The sequence below is a fragment of the Papio anubis genome, chromosome 14 (genome assembly GCF_008728515.1).
Source record: "Papio anubis isolate 15944 chromosome 14, Panubis1.0, whole genome shotgun sequence".
NCBI classification, from domain to species: Eukaryota; Metazoa; Chordata; class Mammalia; order Primates; family Cercopithecidae; genus Papio; species Papio anubis.
In genome coordinates this window covers 38,122,981-38,142,971 of record NC_044989.1, presented here as the reverse complement: position 1 = coordinate 38,142,971, position 19,991 = coordinate 38,122,981, and the positions used below count along the sequence as shown (strand labels likewise).

At 36.9% G+C, this 19,991-nt stretch overlaps 2 protein-coding genes across 8 annotated transcripts in view; both read right to left on the bottom strand.

The window, feature by feature from the left end:
* RMDN2 (regulator of microtubule dynamics 2) overlaps positions 1–19,991 on the bottom strand; it is a 115,286-nt gene that overhangs the window by 54,243 nt on the left and 41,052 nt on the right. For all 7 annotated transcript variants that reach the window (XR_001894023.3, XM_017947441.3, XM_017947438.3 and 4 more), the window contains 3 exons: positions 7,134–7,308; positions 6,012–6,114; positions 1,466–1,526 (listed from right to left, as the gene is read on the bottom strand). Coding sequence is in view for 6 of the 7 variants with exons in the window: in XM_017947441.3 (XP_017802930.1) it covers positions 1,466–1,526; positions 6,012–6,114; positions 7,134–7,308 (339 nt within the window). In the remaining variant the exon portion in view is untranslated. The remainder of the gene's footprint in view (positions 1–1,465; positions 1,527–6,011; positions 6,115–7,133; positions 7,309–19,991) is intronic.
* Positions 15,420–17,059, bottom strand: LOC116270266 (peptidyl-prolyl cis-trans isomerase FKBP1A). The gene has a single exon (XM_031655085.1). It carries the CDS (start codon positions 16,922–16,924, stop codon positions 16,598–16,600), a length of 327 nt encoding a protein of 108 aa, XP_031510945.1. The 5' UTR covers positions 16,925–17,059; the 3' UTR covers positions 15,420–16,597.

The window sequence follows — 19,991 nt, the reverse complement described above, 5'->3', positions numbered from 1 at the left end:
TAGGTAAACCTGGCTAATATAATAGCCAAGACCCTCTGTTCTAGGGAAATGATCTTAAAAGTCTGTACCAAATTGTTACCTGGAAAATTACCTTTTTCCCTAGAATTTTGGCAGAGGCATCAAGAATACAAAACAATACTTTATCTATTAGGTACTCCAATCCCTAAAGCAAGATCCTCTATTACTCATCCGTGACATACTAAGAAATTATTCCCAGGTTTTGCCAGATTTAGCCCTTCACTCTTCTCCAGGCTACATAAGAGAAGGCAAAGAATTCACCGGAGGGAGGAAAAGACTGGGAGTGAGGATTTCTCCAGGGTTAGGGTGCTGTGGGTTCCAACTTCCACCCTCTCATGACAGAGGGCAGGGGCTAGGCTCGCATCTCATCTAAAACTATGGGAGGGCAGCATCAAAAAATCTATTCATATTTTGGCATGTGTCCTTTTGAGTTTGGACAAATAAAATGTTACCGGATTCCTCCCCAAGGAATTTGAAGTGAGAGTCTGTGAATGGAGCTCCCCCTGCTGGTGGCAGGTGAAAAAACAGGTCTACTTTGAGAAAATGGTTTGTACTTCAGATTTTGGTGGGAAAAAAATGAGTCTTCTGTGGGACAACTGTGGACCTGTGGAAAGGGAGCCATTTTAAGAGAGATTTTGCCTAAGAGTGCCCCTACATCATAGGGATGGGAAATAAAGTAATCGCAAAGAAGGGTGGATTTCTGGAAACTTAGGGCTGAAGAAAGCGTCATACATTTATTTTTGTATCTTCCCCACTATCTGGGGCACCTGTATTGCTGGAGAGAAAAAGAAACCAAGGAACTATAAATGTAAAAATGCAACTACAAGTAAAAGGAAGAATAATAATTAAAAACAATATATTCCTTCTTGTGTTTTATAATTTATAATTTATAATTTATATTTATAAAATAATGTTTACATAAACATACAAAGGGTCCAAACACAAGAATGATTTTTTTTTTTTGCTCTAAGAATATTTACCTATACCAATCTAACTAATTAGATTCTCTTTGTTTGAACTTTTTATATCATAAATGGCTTTTCCTTGATCTGTGGAATTTGTATATTACGACACATCAATGCATAAGAAATGGTTGACGTGCTTTTCTACATTTCATTTAGAAACATGCTAACATTTTAGCATTTGTGTTCAAACAAAATGTTATGCTGAACTAGATTTAATTATAACATATCATCTTCAAAGCCAGTAGACTTCGTAGATTCATTCAAGAATTTTTCAATAAGTTTCCCTTAAATATATTTAAAAGATGCATAATAACAATATGTGAATAAACAGAATAAGAACAGTTACTGTGCTATTATATACATTTTTCAGTGAATGTGACTGACAGATTAAACGTATGGGTCAACAATATTTTGAAAAATCCATTTAATTTATAAAGAGGCAGGTTAGAATTTAAAAGACTGCATAAAACCTATATACTTACCACAGATGACAATGTCCATTCATGGGTGCTCTATTAATAGCCCTTTCACTTAAAGTTCTTCCTGAAAGATAAGAGTGCTTATACTTAGTACCTTCGTGTGAGTTGGTAGGAGGTGGATTATTGAATTAGCTCAATGGTTCACAAAGTATGGTCCTAAGACCAGAAGCATCAGCATCACGTGGCAACTTTGAGAACTTTTCAGCCACATGGGAGATCTACTCCATCACACACTGTGGGATTGGGGCCCAGTAATCTGTGGTTTAATGAGCCTCCAATGATTCTGATGTATGCTAAGGTCTGACACACACTAGACTAAGCAACTTAACCAAGTGCAAGAAACGTCATTTAATTATTGCTTACAAAGCGTAATAGAAATTTTTTGTATTCCATTCAAACAACATTTACTGAGTACCTACTACGTGCTGTACTGTGTCTGGGAATAAAATGTCAAATAAGACAGAGTCCTTGACCTCCAAGGGCTCACTGTTCTGTATGCTGCAGGTATATAAACAAATAAGTTACATGCAAAAATAAAAAAGTAAGAGCACGATGAAAAAGAGGGCACAGCAGAGTGGGTAACTAACTCTTCCTGAAGGAGTAAGGGAAGGAGTCTGGGAAGCCTGAGAAGTTCCTGCCTAATCGTTCACAATAATGAACAAGTTCAGTGACATAAATAATTCCCCCAAATTATTTTACTTAGTTTTAGAGTAATTTTTAACAATGTAATAATTAATTTGGGGCCGGGCGTGGTGGTTCACGCCTGTAATCCTAGTACTTTGGGAGGCCAAGGCAGGTGGATCACCTGACGTCAGGAGTTCGAGACCAGTCTGGCCAACATGGCGAAACCCTGTCTCTACTAAAAACACAAAAATCAGCTGGGTGTGGTGGTGCATGCCTGTAATCCCAGTTACTCAGGAGGTTGAGGCAGGAGAATCGCTTGATCCCAGGAGGCAGAGGTTGCAGTGAGCTGAGATCACACCATTGCACTCCAGCCTGGGGGACAGAGCAAGACTCCATCTCAATAATAATAATAATAATAAATAATAATAATAATAATAATTTGGATACAGGTTTGTTTATGGCTTGGAAAATCAAAATACCTGCAATAAAACAGAACTGTATTCTGAGAATCTTTCTCAAAAGAGGCCATTTTGTTTTATAACTTCTTTTCTCCCTGATCCATTATTATTATTATTATCTTGAAGAGACTATCCAAGGATATGCAAAATGCCTTTCTAAATAAGTGGCCGAGATAATCTTTATAAATACAAATATTTTATTCTGAAACCACGGTTCTATTTGTTAATTTGTTAAGGTGCCATTCTACAGCACTATCCATTAAGAGAAATATTCCGTGTAGAAATCTACATAAATTTGAAAGAATTAAAAAGTGAAGTGTTTTAATAATAATTAACTGCACTGTGAACAAATATTAAAGAAATTAGCAATTTTAAATGATTAAAAACATGTTTTTTAATGTAGAAAACATTAAAAACTAAATCAATTTTTTAGCTACATTACCAAATGAATAAAACTTTCAGCGTACTACCAGAAGCCTGAAATAGAGGTGATTCCATCACTCCAAGAATATAAAAAGAAGCTGGGTAGTATACAAACTAGATTCATAGCCTCACTTACGTAGTCAGGACAAAAGTAAAGCTATTTCCTTTAGATAACTGTATTTTGTCATCTTTATGATGCATTCATATCGATTACTTAATTAGGAAAATTAGAGTAATGTTTCTTTAAATATAAGATTAATATCATAATACTTCAGAAACATACTGCATAATGATATACTCACTTTCAGTTTTATCAAAGAATTTTGTACTCTCCCGTGATCAAATCTTTCCTAAGCATAACAACCTTAATAATGCTATTATGAGAAGAAATCTTCTGCACTTCCTCCTCCCTCATGCTGAATCCCAACATTCTTCCATGGCTGGTCTGAGCCCCTGCCTTGCTCTCAGCTCCAGTGTACCTGGCTATTACCATTACTAAGCACTTACTCCTTATACACTGAATATAATTGGCTGTCCCTTTATTATCTTTTCCATAGAGTAAGTTCCTTAGTGTTGTGCAGCCTTCATCACATTTATGCCTCTCCTTCTCTCTCTCCTCCACTTCCCTCCACCCTTTATTTTCATACTGTTCCTTGACAAAATAATTTTGAATAAATATTTATTAAATGGATAAATTAAAGGAATTCTTTTACTTTTATTTCAATATCTGAATGAACACATCTGAGGCTTTTTCTACTCCTTTTTCTTTGGCACTATAAACTCTTCTCTCTTTTTTTTGGATATATCCTATTTCAATCCTATGCTTCATTTTTGCCCCTGAATTCCCTTCAACCTATTTCTTTATGAATTTCACCACCTAAGACATTAACTCAATTAAACTCCCATTCCATTTAAGAGTAGAGATCCAGAGCGATTTTACCTATGGGAAACTGTAACTTCCATAAGAAAGACTTCCCTGCATCAACCTCCATCCTCTGCCATCATATTCTCCTTTCTGCTACATGTGCTTGCAAGCAACCTGTTCTCTATCTATCTATCTATCTATCTATCTATCTATCTATCTATCTGTCTATCTATCTATCTATCTATCAATCAATCACAGGGTCTTGCTCTGTTACCCACGCTGGAGTGCAGTGGTGAGATCATGGCTCACTGTGGCCTTGATCTCTTGGACTCAACTGATCCTCCCACCTCAGTTGTGTGTTGTTTTTAGTAGAGACAAGGTCTCCCTATGTTGCCCAGGCTGGTCTCAGACTCCTGAGCTCAAGCTATCTGCCCCTCTTGGCCTCCCAAAGTGCTGGGATTACAGGCATGAGCCACTGCATCCAGCCTCTGTACTCTTCTTTAATAAGAGCTTACTTCCATTCGTTTTTGTATATGTATGATTATTTGAATAGTGCTGCCTCCCCTACAAAGCCATAAGCTCCCCTGTAGTCTGAAAACATGTCTATTTTGCTATCCTATTCCTACCTTAGCACATAATACCCAGGGTAGGGCAGGTACTTATGAAAAAAATGTATCTAATATTGATGAATGTTGGAACAGTTTACATAGATATACTTTGATTTTCTCAGTAGATATGAAAATAAATCTCCTTGTTCTCCTTGGTTAAGTTTTTATTCACATTGAAATTAATACATCTCTGCTCTAGAATTCTGTTTTGTATATGGTCTGCAAACTGGATTGCTACAGAAAAACTCCACAAAGATGATGACGAATATGCAAACAAGAGGGGGAAGCCCTCTCATTCTCCTCCCACTGGGGGAAACTAAAGCACAAAGGTCATTTAGCAAATGAATCTCCAAGTGGAAAAATATAATTACAAGGAGTTTAGTAAAACTTTCTACTTGAAAATAAAAATTACAGAGAACTAGACTGGGTAGAAATCTCTCTTGCTGTGTCTTCCTCTGGCTATCTTTTCTAGAAGAAAAGCCTGGAAAAGAGAAGCCTTCGGAATAAATGAAGAATTCAAAGGATTTTGATGTCAAAGTACTATACTGACACTCAGAGAGATGGCAGGTAAGGGCTTTTGCAGGAACACATTTTGACATCGAGTAAGAGTCAAGGTGAGGTATAAAAATAACAATTTGACATTCTATTTAGTTGTTCTTGTTGTGATGAAAAATTTCAAAAACATACAAAAAAGTATAGATGACAGAATAATGAACCAACATGTAATCATCGTTCAGCTTAGACAATTATCAGAGTTTTTAACAAGGTTAATCTTGTTTCATCACGATACATTTGGAAAAATATTAAAGTCTGCAAGTTTATTCTTTGTGATCCCTGGAGTTCTACATTATAGAAGTAAGATGTGTTACTTTAACTGTGGTTGACAATTGCTGAAGACACTTGTCCTCTGCCTGTTGTTTCTCAAACACTGCCACTACATTTCTTGTCTTTCTATGTTTTATGAAGTTAAAAGATGAAATTTAAGTTTTTTCAGTTACCTATTCTAATATACTCAAATATTTCTGAAGGACATACACTTTAGTCCTAAAATGCCTTTCTGTTCTGAGACTGCACATTTTTTTGCACCATAATATATTAAAATAGATTAAACATTTTGGTTTTAGCTAAGATAATTTAGCTTTAATTAAAATTCAGTAGTGGTTTACTATAGATCTTTTGTTTACTATACTTTAAGTTCTGGGATACATGTGCAGAACATGCAGGTTTGTTACATAGGGATACACGTGCCATGGTGGTTTTCTGCACCCATCAACCCTACATCTACATTAGGTATTTCTCCTAATGCAATCCCTCCCCTAGCTTCCCACACCCCAACAGGCCCTGCTATGTGATGTTCCCCTCCCTGTGTCAATGTGTTCTCATTGTTCAACTGCCACTTATGAGTGAGAACATGTGTTTGGTTTTCTGTTCTCGTGTTAGTTTGCTAAGAATGATGGTTTCCAGCTTCATCCATGTCCCTGCAAAGGACATGAACTCATCCTTTTTTACGGCTGCATGATTTACTATAGATCTTAATTGCTAGTTGAGAAAAATCTTTACAAAATGCTTACCAATATTAGCATAATGTTTCTTTTCTTGTGTGTTTGTAGATAGTTCATACATGTCTCCATAAGCACGAGCAAATCGCCACATAAACTCTATTTCATCTCTAAACTGAAAAAAAAAGATGGAGTTGCCTGTTAAATTAACTTGGTAACTTGTCTATTCTATTCTTGTTTTCTACTGCAACTTTGAAAAAACTTGGGCAGCTAAACTGGTATTTATAGATTATTGAATCTATGTATATGCATATTTCAGTGTGAAACATTTTTAATCCAAATACTCATGGCTAAGAAATATGACCTAATGTAGTGTTACATTTGGATCTTAAAACCAATTAATATTATCCAGACACTAGCTCCATCTATGCAGAGGAGAGATTTGATAGGCACCAAAATCTAGAAATTCTTCCTGAGCTGTCGTATCCTTTTCTTCTTTTCCTTTCCAAGTTATCTATTATCAATATAATGAGCATCTCAGTTAATATCTGTAAGTTGAAAATGCATACACTCAAAAGAGCAGTCAGTTTTTTTACTTAAATTACCTAAATATAATCCTGGAGATCTATCAGGTTTTAGACAATGTGTTTAGAGTTGCTAAATCCTCAGAGAAATAGAGATTTCTTTCTCCATGGGACACTGCAAACTCTTTTAATTTTAATTTTAAATTTTTTTTTAGTGGTGGTGGTGAGAGCTCTGGACAGGCTTTTCTTATTCAGACCCAACATTAAACACTGCAAAATTAACAAATGACCATTGGTAGAAATAGCTTTAAATACCCATAGCTGTCTCAAAATATTTGTTAAATATATAAATTAGTAAAAAAAAAAAAAAAAAAAAAAATCAAATAAAGGTAAATCTGCATAATTATAGCTCTGGTTCTCATTTTTATGACCTTAGAGTCTAATAAACGTTTACATTTACTTTTATAAATTTAAAAAAAAATTTTAGCCATTTTAAATAAAAAATAACATAAATTTAAAACAATTTTAGTCATTTTATAGAGAAATTTTACATCAATCATTTAGCTTGTGGGAAGGAACCATGACACAATTATTGTAGTCATAACTGAATGAGATGGCAGATTAAATAAAAAAATGAAACTATACGAAGTGCTATTGTCATGTCTCTTACCTTTTCTTTGTGGTCACAAAGTAGTTCAAAACTCTCCGACTTGCCAGACTCGTTCATACGTAAATGATCTACCTTCTGAAGAAGGACATCTAAATTTAATTCCTCTACATGTGTGTTAAATGCCTTAGGGACTGGGAAACTCTGTTCTTCTGTGTCAGTATTAGCTGTAATATACCTAAAATCGCAGAAATAATCATCAACTCCTTTGAAAGTTATGTATAACAGCCAGAGCAATCTTTTTAAAATGCAAGTCAAATCATGCCCCTCTTATGCTTGAAACTCTGCAGTGGCACCCACTCTCACTCAGAAAAAGTTCTAGTCCTAACAGAAGTCTACAAGTCCCTGCGCAATTTGCCCTCGATCCCATTACCTCTTTTCTCTCATTTTCTACCACTCTTCTCACTCATTCAAATCCACACAGGTCACCTAGCTGTTCCTTCAATATTCTAAGCATGTGCCTACCTCGGAACCTCCACTTGCCTTTCCCTCTAATGAAATGCTGTTCCCTTAGACAGCCACATAACTCTCTCCTTCACGTCTCTGCTCCAATTTCATTTTCTCAATGTGGCCCATCCAGACCACTCTAATACCGCAATCCCCATATTCCCTTCATCTCTAAACTCCCTTATCATGCTTTTTCTTTTCCCCCATAGCATGTATTACCTTCTAACACACTGTGTAATTTACTAATTTACTACATGTGCTGTTTGTCAGTATCCTCCCCAGTAGAATGCAAGCTCCCTGAAGGGTAGATTCATTAATTGATGTATCAAGTGCCTAGAACAGCACTGTTCACTGAATGTTGCTGAATGGATGATATAGAGTTGTAGGAACTCAGCAGGCACTCAAAACTGTGAGTATGTAAACTCACACAAACACATATTTATAGTTCAAGATGACGTTCTAAATTTAAATTTTAACTTGGTTTTTAAAAACTAATACTATTACCCATATTTCATTTTTGCCAGCAAACAATGCAAACAACTTTTTTTATTAATTCAGACTCTGTTCTAAAGGTTTTAAGGAGGTATACAAGGATATATAACATATAAGAGAATAAATTAGAAGTAGTGAAAAAAGAGAAAGGCCAAATGTGAATGAAGTCAATATGAAACACACACAAATTTTAGATAGCTATATCTTTGCTACAAAGGACACAAATGTTCTTCATTTTCTAGCAGGCAATGCAGTTTCACAACTTGCAGCTCCCATTAGATAGAAACAAACAAAAATACTGACAAAGCAAGTTCTTAAATTTCTTTCATATGCCTTATAAAGAAGACGCTGTATGAACTGATCTCCCACTTCTTCAATAACATTCTTTACTAATGGAAACTCTACTCTTCCAATTGCTCAAACCAAAAAACTTGTAATCATCCTTGATGCTTCTTTGTTCTTTCTCTTAAGCAATACCCAGTCTGTTAGCAAATCCTGTTGGTTCTATCTTCAAAATACATCCAGAATCTAGCCACTTCTCCCCACCTCTCCCCACTACCACCTTAGTCTAAGCTTCCATTATCTCATGTGGATAACTGCAATGACCCCTTATCACACCTCTTTGCTTTAATCCTTGACCCTTATATTCTATTCTCAACACAGTAGTAAGAATAACTCAGATCATGTCACTCCTTTGCTCAAAACCCTCCAACAGATGCCCAAGTCAGAGTGAAAACCTAAGCCCTTTCAGTGGTCTACAAGACCTAACATAATCTGGTCCAAAACCTCTGGCCTTATCTTCTATCACTTTCCTGCTTGCTCACAGCATTCCAGAAACTCTAATTCTTGATATTCCTTGAACATATCAGTCATGTTCCTGCTTTAAACCCTTTGTATTTTCTTTTTCTTCTGGCTGGTATGTTCTCCAGATATTCATATAGTTTACTTCTTTGCATATTTCATATCTTTGTTCAAATGTAATCTTATTATTGCAGATGTTATGATTATTTATATAAAAACAAAAAATCTATAAATTATGATTAACAGGAGTTTACCAAATTGGCTGAATATAAGATTAACTTATGAAAGTCAGTTTAATTTCTACATATCAGCAAAAAACTACAAACATAATCACATAAAACATTCCATTTGCAATGACCTCAGAGAATATCAAATGGCTAGGAATAAATCTAACAAAAGACATATGAAAATTTGATGGAGAAAATTATAAAAGCATATTAAAAGATGTTTATAAAATGACCTAAATTCATGGAGAAATATATCATGTTCATGGTTTAGAAGACCTAATATCATAAATATGTGAATTATTTCCAGGTTAATCTATAGATTCAATGCAATTCAAACTTTATAAGTCTAATAGGAATTTTCATAGAATTAAATAAGATGATTCTAAAAGTTATATGAAAGAGCAAAGAGCCCAGGACAGCCAAAGCACTCTTAAAGAAAGGGAACAAGGGGAGAAAACTTACCCCACCAGATATTAGGACCTACTATGAAGCTATAATAATTAAAGACAGTGTGGTATTGGTACAGGAATAGATGAGTGAATGATGAAACAGAACAGAGCCTAGAAACAGACCCACACGTATACGAAAATGTGGTACATGGGAGAGTTGGCATGTAAGATTAGTAGGAAATTCTGGCATTCAGCTGGGAAAAATGGTTATTTCTATGGAAAAAGATGAAACTGAAACTCTACCTTGTATTTTTAAAAAACATAACTCTGGATAGTATAAGAAAATATTATATATTTTAAAAATCTAGTACAAAATACAGATGAATATATTTTAGTCCTTGGGGTAAGACATATGAAATAGACATTATGGATCATCTATTCAGAATTAAGGGTCGAGAAATAAATTCTTAAAATTATAGTTTATTTTGATGAGTGCCAAGACAATTTAGTAGAGGAAACAATACTCTTCAACAAATAGTGCTAGAACAAATGGATAAGCAAACGCAAAAAATGAACTCTCACTTCCTATCATATATAAAAATTAACTCAAAATGTATCAAACCTAAGTGTAAGAGCTAGAACTATAAAATGTTTGACAACATTTCATATGTATACGTTTTCGTTCTCATAAGAAAACACAGGAGCAAATATTTGTGATCTTGGATTAGGCAATGGTTTCTTAGACACGACATCACAAGCACACGTGACCAAAAAAATGTATAAATTGGACTTTATCAAAATGAAAAACTTAGGTGCTTCAAAAGACACCATTAAAAAAGTGAAAAGATAACCCACAGAATAGAAGAAAATACATTATGAATCATGTATCTGATAAGAGACTTGTATACAAAATATATATAAAACAATTCAACAAAAAGACAAATAATTCAATTTAAAAATGGGCAACTCTGCAAATAAATTAAAACCACCAAATTAAATAATTTAAAAGATGGACCTTTATGGTAAAAAATAATATATAGCTTTTATAAAGGTACAAAGCTATTATCTTTATGTTATTCTTTATAAGAATAAAAACTCAAATGTTGCTATAGCCATTAAATGAATTACATCAGAATTATGTATCTACTCCAACTTGCTATCTCTTGCTCTCATTCTGTCTCTCCCATGCACACACAGAATAGTTTTATTGTGAAATCTGCCATATATCCAAAGAATTAGGCTTATTCAAATTCTTCTAAAGAATTACTAAAGATGGAATGCCCCTCAGGTTTATTTTAGCAAACTAATATAACTCACACAAAAACCAAACATGAATATTACAAAAAATAAAAATTATAGGCCAATCTTACACATAAACATAAATGCAAAAATCCTCAATAAAATATCAATCGAGCAATTGTAACAAACATAAAATTATGTATCACAGCCAAATTGAGATTATACTAGAAATTACAAGCACCGTTTGACATTAGACAATTTCTCCGGCGCAACAGATAAGACCTATCTGATCATTTCAGTCATTACCAAAAAAATTTTTTTTCCAATAAATTCCAACACCACTTCAGGACAAAAGAAATACCAAAACCTTAAACAAGAAATAGAGGGGAGCCAGGTGTGGTATATACATTCCCAGCACTTCAGGAGGCAGGAACATCACTTGAGCCCAGGAGTCCAAAACCAGCCAGGGCAAAATGGCAAAACACTGTCTCTTCAAAAAATAAAAAAATTAGCTGGGTTTAGTGGCCCACACCTGTAGTCCCAACTACTCAGAAGGGCGAGGTGAGAGGATTGCTTGAGCATAGAAAGTTGAGGCTGCAGTAATCTATGATTGTGCCACTGCACTCCAGCCTGGGAGAGCAAGAAACTGTTGAAAAGGGAAAGGGAAAGGAAATGGGAAAGGGAAAGGAAGGAAAGAAAGAGAAAGCAAGGAAGTAAGCAGGAGAGAAAAAAAAAAAAGAAAGAAAACATAGGAAGGAAGGGAGGGAGGGAGGAGACTTTCAAACCTGAAAAAGGCTATGAACTAAAAACAGTAATACATTTCACACTTAATTATGAAACATTAGAAGCAGTCTCTTCAAAATCAAGAATAGAAAAAGATGTCCAATATTGCTTTTCTATTCGACATTGTACTGGAGGTCTTCTTGGAACAATATTAAAAGAAAAGCAAAAAATTATAATAATTGGAAAGAAGAAACAATCTTATTTTTTGAAGATTATTCAATAGAGGACCTAACAAAATTTACATATAGGTAATTAGAACTAATTAAGATTTATAATCAATCTTCCAAAATCAATTGTGCTCTTATACTCTGTAAAACAAGAAAACAAAATTTTATAAAAATATAGCATTTATAATAGTAGGAAAAATATAAGATACCTATGGAAAAAATTCACAGAAGTTTTAAAATGACTTTTCTGGAGAAAATTACAAAATAATATCTGAGAACATTAAAGAATACCTAAGTAAATGGAAAACAATATATTCTTGGATAGGAAAATTTAATTAAAACAATTTCATAAGGCTCTATATTAATTAACACTTTTAATGCAATTCTAAGAAAAATTCCAATGGAATTTTCTATGGAACAGACCTGACCCTAAAATTAATATGGAAAGGCAAGTGCAAGAAGAGCCAACACAAGTTTGAAGAAACAATATCAGGACTGCAGTATAAAGGACAAAGCTAAAGAAATTGGGTCAATGTGGTATTAGCATAGCACCAGGCAAACTGGGCAACAAAACAAAAGAGAACATGTAGGCTAGTCTCTTCCCACATTAAAAAAAAAACCAGCTGTGGGAAAATTGGTTTCCTACTTTGAACAGGGATCTTCTATTTAAAACTGGGTATTTCTCAGAAAATTATGATAAAGTTCTGAAAGAGAATTTTAAAAATAGGACATATCCATGCATCATTGGGAAAATTTGACTGTCTTTATTAACTTTGGGTTAGAAATTAGATTTGTACTACCTAGCCCTCCTCCCAAAAGCATTTCATAGATTATCTGATGTCAAACCTAGAATTTTCTAATAGCCTTTCAGCAGGTCTAGAGAAGTTCATCTTAAGATGTCAAATTTGTTTACAAACATTTGTTCTACATATACTTTTCTGGTCCTTTCTTCTGCTCTAAATTTTCATAAAAACTATGCCTATCCCTTCAACTCTGCATGATCAGCTGTTTATTTCAATAGCAACAACAGCATCCCTGAAAGCATAGTTGCATTATTTAGGGAGAAAATGACATTATTTACTGTGAAAATAAAAGTGTATTTACAGAAGTACATCAGGAATGAGTTACATTGAAAGAGGTCCTCATTTCCCCATGAAAACACCAAGTAAACAACAACAGACTTTCTCTTTTTTTTTGAGACAGAGTCTCGCTTTGTCACCGAGGCTACAGTGCAGCGGCGTGATCACGGCTCGCTGCTGCCTACGCCTCCAGGTTCAAGTGATTCTTCTGCCTCAGCCTCCTGAGTAGCTGGGATTACAGGTGCCCGCCACTGTGCCCAGCTAATTTTTTTGTATTTTTAGTAGAGACCAGGTTTCACCATGTTGGCCAGGCTGGTCTCGAACGCCTGACCTCAAGTGATCTGCCCACCTCATCCTCCCAAAGTGCTGAGATTACAGGCATGAGCCACTGCCCGGCCTTGAGCCACTGCACCTAGCCTAACAACAGACTTCTGAAGTATCTTTGTGGGAGACCTAGAAACTATCACATACAACATATCCTGAAATTTTATGTCATCTAGAGCTTTGGTAAGTATGAGGGGACTTCAAAAAGTTCATGGAAAAAAGGAATTAAAAGATAAAAATACAATACATAAACTTTATTTCTCAGCACATAATTCATTAAGGTCAAGACAATTTTGTAAGTGAAGATACCAGCCATTTAGTCCATCTCTAAAGAACTGAGGGTCCTGGGAATTGAACCATATCAATGTTGTCTTTTGTACATTATTAACTGAAGAAAAATTGGTGCTTTAAAAAAACTTTTTTTTTAAGATTAGGAAACAAAAGTTGAAAAGAGTCAAATCCAATGAGGACTCTAAGGTGGAAGCCTAATGATTTCCCACCGAAAGACACTCTTGCAAAATTGCCCTTGTTTGATGAGAGGAATGAGCAGGAGTATCATCATGGTGGAGAATACTCTGATGACGCTTTTCCCAGAATTTTCCTACTAAAGCTTTGACTAACTTTCTCAAAACACTTTCATAATAAGTAGATGTCATCATTCTTTGGTCTTCCAGAAAGTCAACAAGCAAAATACCTTGAGCATCCAAAAATCTGTTGCCACGACATTGCTCTTCACCAGTCTGCTTTTGCTTTGACTGGACCACTTTCACCTCTTGGTAGCCATTGCTTTGACTGTACTTTGTCTTCAGGATTGGACTGGGAAGGCCATGTTTCATTTCCTGTTACGATTCCTTAAAGAAATCCTTCAAGATCTTCATCCCACTTGTTAAAAATTTCTCTTGAAAGCTCTGTTCTTGTCTGCAGCTGATCTGATGCAACAGTTTTAGCACTCATTCAATGGAAAGTTTGTTTAATTTTTTAGTCAGAATAATACAAAGAGAACCAATAGAGATGTTTATGGTACTAGCTATTATTTCTGCTGTTAATCATCGGTTTTCTTCAATTAGAGGACACAAACAAAATTAATTTTTTCCTTGCAAATTGATGTGGATGTGTCTCTGTGGGCTTCATCTCTAACATCACCTCATCCCTTCTTAAAATGAGTTCTCCATTTGGCTTATTTCTTTTGGGCACTGTCCCCATAAACTTTTTGTAAAGCATCAATGATTTCACCATTCTTCCATTCAAGCTTCACCATAAATTTGATGTTTGTTCTTACTTCAATTTTAGTAGAATGCATGTTGCTCTGATAGGGGCTCTTTTCAAACTAATGTTTTATCCTTCTTAGTGTCTCAAACTAGATCCTTTTCAAATATATTATGGTGAGTTAGCATAAGCTTATTCTGGTGCAAAAAACTGTGAAACAAGTGCATAGCTTCTTCATAATATTCATTTTCCATGAACTTTTTGAAGACCCCTCATATGATAACCAAACTAAAAATTTACTGGAAGGGACCAACAGAAGACTGAAACAGGTAAAAAACAAACAGCCAGGCAAACTTTAAGACAGGTCATTTGAAAATATTAGTCCTGAGGAACAAAAAGAATAAAAAATGAAAAAAAAAAGTAAATAGAGCCTAAAGGACTTATGGGGCCTCATGAAGCAGACATATACACATATTGTAGGGGTTCCTGAAGGAGGAGAGAGAGAAAGTGGCAGTAAGCTAATCTGAAGAAACAATGGCCAAAGCCCAAATCTAGGAAACACAATGAAATACAAATGCAAGAACTTTCTTTTCTTTTCTTTTCTGTTTTTTGAGACACAATCTCGCTCTGTTGCCCAGGCTGGAGTGCAGTGGCATGGTATCGGCTCACTGCAAGCTCTGCCTCCGGGGTTCATGCCATTCTCCTGCCTCAGCCTCCTGAGTAGCTGGGACTACAGGTGCCCACCACCACGCCCGGCTAATCTTTGTATTTTTAGTAGAGACACGGTTTCACCATGTAAGCCAGGATGGTCTCGATCTGACCTCCTGATCCACCCGCCTCGGCCTCTAAAAGTGCTGGGATTACAGGGGTGAGACACTGCGCCCGGCCACAAATGCAGTAACTTAACAAATTCCAAGTGGGATAAACCCAAAGAGTTCCACACCAAGAACATTATAGTTGAAGGACTGAATGCTAAAGACAAAAAGAATCTCAAAAGCAGCAAAAGAAAAGCAACTCATTACATTTAGGGATTCCTCAATAATAGATTCTCAGCAGAAACCTTGCAGGCCAGAAGGCAGTGGGATGATATATTTAAAGTGCTGAAAGAAAAGAGAAACCTGTCAACTGAGATTTCTTTTTTTTTTTTTTTTTTTTTTTTTTTTTGAGAAAAGCCAGCATAAAGCACTTTTATTGCAATAATAAAACTTGAGACTCATATATGGTGCTGGGGGGAGGGGGCAGCAATGATTTCTCTCACCAAATCACTACACAGGACAGCAAAGGGGTGAGAAGGGGCTGAGGGAGGAAAAGCCAGGAAACTCTGAGATCAGCAGAGGGAGCCAAGCATCAAAAAACAGGAGATGCTGAAGCTGCGATGACCAGCATCATTTTCTTAAGAGAACATTCAAGGATTTGTCATGATGGCTGGGCTTTCACTGGGTGTTAAGTCTACAAACAGCACCTTCAATTGAAACTGTCAATTAAAGTTCTTAAGATTTAGGAAGTGGTGGAGCTTGGAAAGTTATGAGATTACAAAATTCCTGAAAGTCCATTAGAAAAACCACAGGACGAAAAAAAATAAAAACAAAAAAAATAAGCCAGGCCACAAAGAAGGCTTCAGAGGTCCCTGCTGGCCCAGGGACAGATACCTGTAGTGTCCAGCATCGCAGTGAACATGATCTGCTTTCAAAGGCAGAGGGTTTAAGGGGAGGATGGGGTGGGAATGGTGGAGGCAAAGGCTCTCCCCATCCCCACCTCAGTTATAGGTAGGGCTTTTAATTTAACCCAAGGACATCTCCCAACTTGGAGAATAATTCAGTCCTCAACAGCGCCTCAAATCTGCTATGGCTTTGCAGCGCAGCAGCAAGAATGTTTAATATATAATAGATAAAAATTTCATCCAAAAAATTAAAATAAAATATTCTTGCAACCCCCCCAACACCAATTCCTATTCTAACGTTAACCTATCACTTGTGCTGTTAATACTTGACCATGTACTTAACTGGAAATCTATATCCAAAAGACTGAAACTGAATCTTCACCCCAAAATGAAAACAAAATAAAATGAATAACTTGAGGTTTATGGCATATAGTTTAGGTAAACACACATACGAGGAGAAAGGGGAAGAGGAAACGGAGGTGTCAGAAGCAAAGCTGAGTGACAGAACACATTCAGTCAGGGCAGATGTCTATACAGAGTGGAGTGGAACACCAGGAAAAGCTCCACATGGATTCATGTGCACACGTCTGGAGGCACCAGATCCCTCCATGGCAGATCCAAGAACAGGGAGCTAAGGGAGGAGGCCATTCCTGTCATTCCAGTTTTAGAAGCTCCACATCGAAGACGAGAGTGGCATGTGGTGGGATGATGCCTGGGTGCCCAGTGGCACCATAGGCATAATCTGGAGATATAGTCAGTTTGGCTCTCTGACCCACACTCATCTGGGCAACCCCTTCTTCCCAGCCTCGGATCACCTCCTGCTTGCCTAGCATAAACTTAAAGGGCTTGTTTCTGTCCCGGGAGGAATCAAATTTCTTTCCATCTTCAAGCATCCCGGTGTAGTGCACCACGCAGGTCTGGCCGCGCTTCGGGAAGGTGCGCCCGTCTCCTGGGGAGATGGTTTCCACCTGCACTCCCATGGCGGCGGCGGACGCTGAGCGGGCGGGCAGCGCGACGGGAGGCGTGGAGCGACAGCGACCTGCCGATGGTTCCACGGCTCTGCCTAGTCCCTCGGCTCGTCGCCTGCGCACGCGCACGCCCCCTCACGCCCAGCCCCGAGATTTCTATAAACAGCAAAACTGTCCTTTAAAAATGAGGGAGAAATTAAAATATTTCTAAATAAAAGCTGAGGAAGTTCATTATCACTAGAATTTCCCTACAATAAATGCTAAAAGGAGTCCCTCAAGTTGAAACAAAAAGGACCTTAGACAGTAACTTGAACCATACACAAATATAATATTCTCTGGTAAAGGTAAAGACATGGGCAAATACAAAAACCAGAATTATTGTAAGTTTGGTTCATAACTCCACTTTTTATTCTTTTACATGATCTAAACAGAAAAGCATAATGTAATTATGAATCTATATTAATGATTATACAACATAAAGATGTAATTTGTAATACCAACAAAATATATGAGTGGTGGAGTTGGAAAGGAGTAGAATTTTTGTATGCAATTAAAGTTAAGTTGGTATGAATTTAAAATATGTTGTTATAACTTTGGGATGCTATGAATAATCCCCATGGCAACCACAAAAAATATTTATAGAATGTACTTTAAAAAAAAAAAAAAAAAAAAAAAAAAACCAAAAAACTAAACACAAAGAGAGGCAACAAGGGAGAAAACGAGGGACCAAAAAAATCTATGGTATATACAAAACCAATAACAAAATGAAACAATAAGTCCTTTCCTATCTGTAATGACTTCAAATGTAAATGGGATTAAATTCCTCAATCAAAAGATATATTGGCAGAGTGGATTTTAAAAATTGGGATTTAACTATATGCTGTCTAAAAGAGACTAATTTTTGACGTAAAAACACACATGTTGAATGTGAAAGGACAGAAAAAGATGTTTCATGAAAATAGTAAACAAAAGAGAGTAGGAGTGGCTATACTATTAGACAAAATAGGCTTTAAGTCAAAAATTGTACAAGAGACAAAGAAAGGCATGACATAATAAAAGAGCCAATTCACCAAGATATAACAATAACACTAAATGCACTCAACATCATACTTCCTAAATATGTGAAGCAAACAATGACAGAATTGAAGAAATAGATAGCAACACAATAATAGTAAAAGTAAAATAATAATACCATAGTAATACCATTACTTTAATAATAAAGTAATAGTAAATGAATTCAATGACCCAATTTTAATAATGGATAAAACAACCAGGTAGATGATTAGTAAGGAAATAGAGGACTTAAACATCACTATAGACCTATAAACCTGCAGGACCTAACAACATACATAGACAATGTCACCCAATAATAACAGAATACACATCCTTCTCAAATGCATGTGGAATATTCTCCAAGTAGATAATATATTAGGCCACGAAATAAGTCTTAGTTAATTTAAAAACAAAGAAATTATACAAAGCATATTTTCTGGATCACAATAAAAATGAAACTAGAAATCAGCAGAAGAAAAACTGGAAAATCCATAAATATGTGAGAATTAAAAAACATACTTTTAAACAACCAATGGACCAAAGATGCAATCACAAGGCAAATAAGAAAACATCTTGAATCAAATGAAAATGAAAACATAACATACTTAAAACTTATGGGATGTAGCAAAAGAGGTGATAGGAGGAAAATTTATACCTGGAAATGCTTACATTAAAAGGAAGATTTTTGTATAATGGACTCAACCAAAGAAACTCACGTGTATGAAGCCAAATTAATAAATCCAAGGGTATAGTAACAGAAGCATCTGGAGAAGCTCAGGCTTAACTGCCAACTATTAACCACAGATCAACGGCTTTCAAAATGTTTCATGGAGCCCTAGATTTGAAAAAAGATGCTTCCATGGTTCCAAGCAAGATGGCTGATTAGGAACACCTCCAGCCTGCAGCTCCCAGCGAGACCAACACAGAAGGCAGGTGATTTCTGCATTTCCACCTGAGGTAATCAGTTCATCTCATTGGGACTGGTTAGACAGTGGGTGCAGCCCACAGACAGTGAGCTGAAGAGGGTGGGGTGTTGCCTCACCCGGGAAGCGCAAGGGGTTGGGGAACTCCCTCCCCGAGCCAAGGGAAGCCATGAGGGACTGTGCCATGAGCAATGGTGCTATCCAGTCTGGATGCTATGCTTTTCCTATGGTTTTTGCCACCCACAGACCAGGAGATTCCCTCGGGTGCTTACACCACCAGGGCCCTGGGTTTCAAGCACAAAACTGGGCAGCCATTTGAGCAGACACTGAGGTAGCTGCAGAATTTTGTTTGTTTGTTTGTTTTTCATACCCCAGTCGTACCTGGGATGTGAACCCCAGAAAGACAGAACTGTTCATTCCCCTGGGAAGGGGGCCAAAGCCAGGGAGTCAGGTGTTCTTGCTCGGGGGATCCCACCCCCATGGAGCCCAGCAAGCTAAGATCCACTGGCTGGAAATACCCACTGCCAGCACAGCAGTCTGAAGTCTACCTGGGACATTTGAGCTTGGTGGGGGAAGGGCATCTGCCACTACTGAGGCTTGAGCCCCAGTTTTCCCCAGACAATGTAAACAAAGCCACCAAGAAGTTCGGACTGGGCGGAGCCCAGGGCAGTGCAGCAAAGCCACTGTAGTCAGACTGCCTCTCTAGATTCCTCCTCTCTGGGTGGGAAATCTCTGAAAGAAAGGTAGCAGCCCCAGTCAGGGGCTTATAGATAAAACTCCTATCACCCTGGGACAGAGCACCTGGGGGAAGGCGGGGCTGTGGGCACAGCTTCAGCAGACTTAAACGTTCCTGCCAGCTGGCTCTGAAGAGAGCAGCAGATTTCCCACCACAGCACTCGAGCTCTGCTAAGGGAGAGATTGCCTCCTCAAGTAAGTCCCTGACCCTGGTGCCTCCTAATGAGGAGACATCTCCCAGCAGAGGTTGACAGACACCTCATACAGGAGAGCTTGTCAGCATCTGGCAGGTGCCTCTCTGGGACAAAGCTTCCAGAGGAAGGAGCAGGCAGCAATCTTTGCTGTTCTGCAGCCTCTGCTGGTGATAC

Bases quoted from the DNA above. Each gene is read 5' to 3' on its own strand.
- LOC116270266 (XM_031655085.1), bottom strand. From the start codon at position 16,924: ATGGGAGTGCAGGTGGAAACCATCTCCCCAGGAGACGGGCGCACCTTC.